Source organism: Ictidomys tridecemlineatus, chromosome 4, assembly GCF_052094955.1.
Source record: "Ictidomys tridecemlineatus isolate mIctTri1 chromosome 4, mIctTri1.hap1, whole genome shotgun sequence".
NCBI classification, from domain to species: Eukaryota; Metazoa; Chordata; class Mammalia; order Rodentia; family Sciuridae; genus Ictidomys; species Ictidomys tridecemlineatus.
The window spans coordinates 198,721,576-198,725,271 of NC_135480.1; the positions used below are offsets into that span (position 1 = coordinate 198,721,576).

The following is a 3,696-nucleotide window of genomic DNA, read 5'->3' on the forward strand; positions in this document are numbered from 1 at the left end:
AATACAGTCCCTACAAATGTTTGTGTGATTTCTGCAGGAAAAAATTAGGATACCCCACCTGCTCTTACAGAGGAAGAGAAGAAAGAAGGCAGTCCTCCCCAGAAGGATCAGGTAACGACTGCACAGAGAAGAAGCAACTGCATCAACGCAGAGGAAAAATTATGTGTCATATATACAACACCTTTGGACACTGAGCAAAATAATTACTTTCTGAATACCCTTCCATAATCTTTACCATTTATCCCCAAAATAGCCAAAGAATGTGAATGTCATAAGTTTTGTCTTTTGAACGAGGAGCAAGAGCTCAAGTGCTCAAGTTTGCACCATTAGTTGCAAAACTGGAAGTGAAATCAAAGTATGCCAGCACCAATGCTATGAAGCTGTATCACTGACTAACTGGTGGCCTCCATGAATGGCTCCCTGATGCTCTAACATCCCTTCACATTTTTTACTTGTAGGACAGCAATGCTGAGGGCAAACCAGAGTCATGTGACTGAATTCCTCCTTCTAGGACTGACTACTGATGCCAGACAACAAGTATGGCTTTTTTCCAGCTTCCTCGCCATGTACCTGGTCAATGTGGTTGGCAACTCGGTCATCATTGCAGCCATCTGGGGGGATGCACACTTACACACTCCCATGTACTTTTTCCTCTCCAACCTGTCCCTGGTGGACATCTGCTTCACCACTGTCATCGTGCCACAGATGTTAGTGAGCATGCTGACACAGAGAAAGACCATCCTCTTTGCCCATTGCCTAACCCAGATGTATTTTTTTGTGGCCTTTGGTATCACTGACAGTTTTCTCCTGGCTGCCATGGCCATTGACCGCTACGTCGCCATCTGTAACCCACTGCACTACACTACAACCATGAGCCCCAGGTGCTGTCTCCTGCTGGTGACTGCATCGTGGGTGGTGTCCCACCTCCACTCACTTGCCCACACAATTCTCATGGGCCACCTTTCCTTCTGTGGCCCCAATGTCATCCATCACTTCTTTTGTGATGTCCAGCCACTGCTGACCCTCTCCTGCTCTGACACCTCTGTCAATGAACTTTTGGCCTTCACAGAGGGCTCCTTTGTGATCATGAGTCCTTTCATTTTCATTATTGTCTCGTATGTCTACATCACCCGGGCTGTTCTGAGGGTCCCTTCTGGGGGAGGCAGGTATAAGGTCTTCTCCACCTGTGGATCCCACCTCACAGTTGTGGCACTATTTTATGGGACCATAATATCTGTGTACATTCGTCCCTCATCTACCTACTCAGTGACAAAGGACCGTGTGGTCACTGTCATCTATACAATAGTTACTCCCATGCTGAACCCTTTCATCTACAGCCTTCGAAACAAGGATATAAAACAGGCTTTGAGAAAGCTGGCTAGAAAAACAGAATAGAATGTATATGTTTTACTATCTCCAGAAGCTTCATTGTTGACTCAACAACCAAACACCACAGTGTGCCCCGGTGTCACATTTACACAGGCTGCTCCTGGACAGTCATTGGACATTGCAGAGGCACCAAGGCAGGCCCATTCCAGAGAAACAGGGAACTCTTCAGATGGATAACTTTGATTCTAGAATGCACAATTGGCCAAAACTTTCTTGGTACTCCATTGCAATCCAAGACTTTCTTCCTACCCCAATCTTCCTTCATTCCCTCTGTTCTTCAAACCAAATATGAGAGATTTCTCCTGCTCCCTCCCCACATTTGTGGAGGCTGATTTTTAACTCCTCAATTTGACTGAGCTAACGGATGCCCAATGTGTCTCTAAAGCTCTTTCCAGAGAGGTTACCATTTGACTTGGGTGTAGCCTTGAGTGTAGAAGATCACTCTCACTGATGCATGTGGGTACCATCCAATCTACTCAAGGACCAAACTGAACAAAAAAGCAGAAGAAAGGTGAATTGATTCTTGAGCTATGACATCCACCTTTTTCCACCCTTGCACTTTGGCTCTATTAGTTCTCAGTCCTTCAAACTTGGACTGGGACTGACACTACTGGCTTCCTGGGTTCTGGGGTCGGTAAGCTTGAGCTGTACTCCTGACTTTCCTGGGTAAGCACAGGACTTCTTAGCCTCCATAATCATGTCAGACAATCCCTCCCAATAATAACTTTCTTTCTATATATCTATAAATATCCTATTTGATCTTTTCCTCGGAAGACTAATACATACATCTAATTACATCTTGACATCTGCTTCTCAGAAAACCTTGAACTAATGCACTAAGCAATGATCCAGTGGACATTTCTCTATAGTTTGATTCAAACTATAGAGACTTTTAAGCAGGTGCACCAGAAAACCGTACAAGATGTTTATGGCATAACTTTGAAATGGAAAAACATTATATTCTGGCTTTATTATGGTTTTACTTTCTCACTTATAAAAAAAATCTAACTTAAGATAAGAGTAAAAGGGAACAAAATATACATTTTCTGGCCATTTTTATTGAAATAATAAGTCTTGAGCAATCATTAAAATATCAATAACAGAACAAAGAACTGATTTATTGTTATTATCATCATTATTATTGATGTTTTCTTTAGAAGAGGTAGTCTCAAAATGTTTCTCCTATTTGATGCCGGACGTTTTTTTGAGAAGAAATAAACAATATAGAAGGCCAGGTTCCACTTATTTAAATGCCATTTCTGCATTTTTTTTTAGACTTCACTTCTTATGGGTTTTTTTTCTTGTTTTTTTATGGTTGTATTTTTATAAGATAAGAAGGAGTTCTAAATTTATTATCACAATTGAGATAATAAACTGTTTAAATAATGGCAAAAACATGACAACCAACCCAAATGTTCATCAACATTCAAACATTCACATAGATACATTATGGTAATAATCTCACAAAGGAATGGAAGCCCACATCCATTTGCTACAATCCTGGAATCCAAAAATCAATGAAAGTGGGCTGGGGTTGTAAGTCAGTGGTAAAGTGCTTGCTTAGCAAGTGTCAGGGACTAGGTTCAATCCTCAGCACCACATAAAAATAAATAAATAAAATAAAGATTTTTTTTAAATCAATGAAAGAGTTTCAGCAAACTTATTTTGTAGCAAAACCTGACCCAGATTGGTATGTGTCCTTTTATCCAGCTTGATATGAGCATTTATTTGCCAAAATATTACTATGTTTTATTATAATGCACAACCTCAGAACCTACTATGGATACCACATAACAGATGATATATGCACAATATTCTTTTCTAAATTGAAACATTCTGCATTCCAAAGCAAAAATTCCCTAATAATAGAGAGAAGTATAATATGAAACTTACTGCATAGTGGCAGAAAAAAGTGACCTGAATTACAGGTATCAACATGAATTTCGAAAACTTCAGATTGAACTGGGCACTGTGGTGCACTGTAATCCCAGTGACTCAGAGGGCTGAGGCAGGAAGAGTGTAAGTTTGAGGCCAGACTGGGCAACTTAGCAAGTCCCTGTCTCAAAATAAAAACAAAAAGGGGCTGGGGATATAGCTCAGTGCTTGCCTAGTATTTACAAGGCCCTGAGTTCAATCCCTAGTACCATGCTATAGACAGGGGGACACAACACATCATATTGACTGAAAGACGAATAAGGATTCCATTCATGGAAAGGACAAACATAGGCAGACATAAATAGTGAATGATTTACGTATATATGATTGAAGGTAAAACCACAAGAAAATCATTCCTGCTTATCCTATACA

At 40.5% G+C, this 3,696-nt stretch overlaps 1 protein-coding gene across 1 annotated transcript; it reads left to right on the forward strand.

The window, feature by feature from the left end:
* The first annotated feature begins 465 nt into the window (after positions 1-465).
* Positions 466-1,395, forward strand: LOC101965800 (olfactory receptor 1L6). The gene has a single exon (XM_005320932.2). The coding sequence runs from the start codon at positions 466-468 to the stop codon at positions 1,393-1,395; it is 930 nt and encodes a 309-aa protein (XP_005320989.1).
* The last annotated feature ends 2,301 nt before the right edge of the window (positions 1,396-3,696 follow it).

Bases quoted from the DNA above. Each gene is read 5' to 3' on its own strand.
- LOC101965800 (XM_005320932.2), top strand. From the start codon at position 466: ATGCTGAGGGCAAACCAGAGTCATGTGACTGAATTCCTCCTTCTAGGA.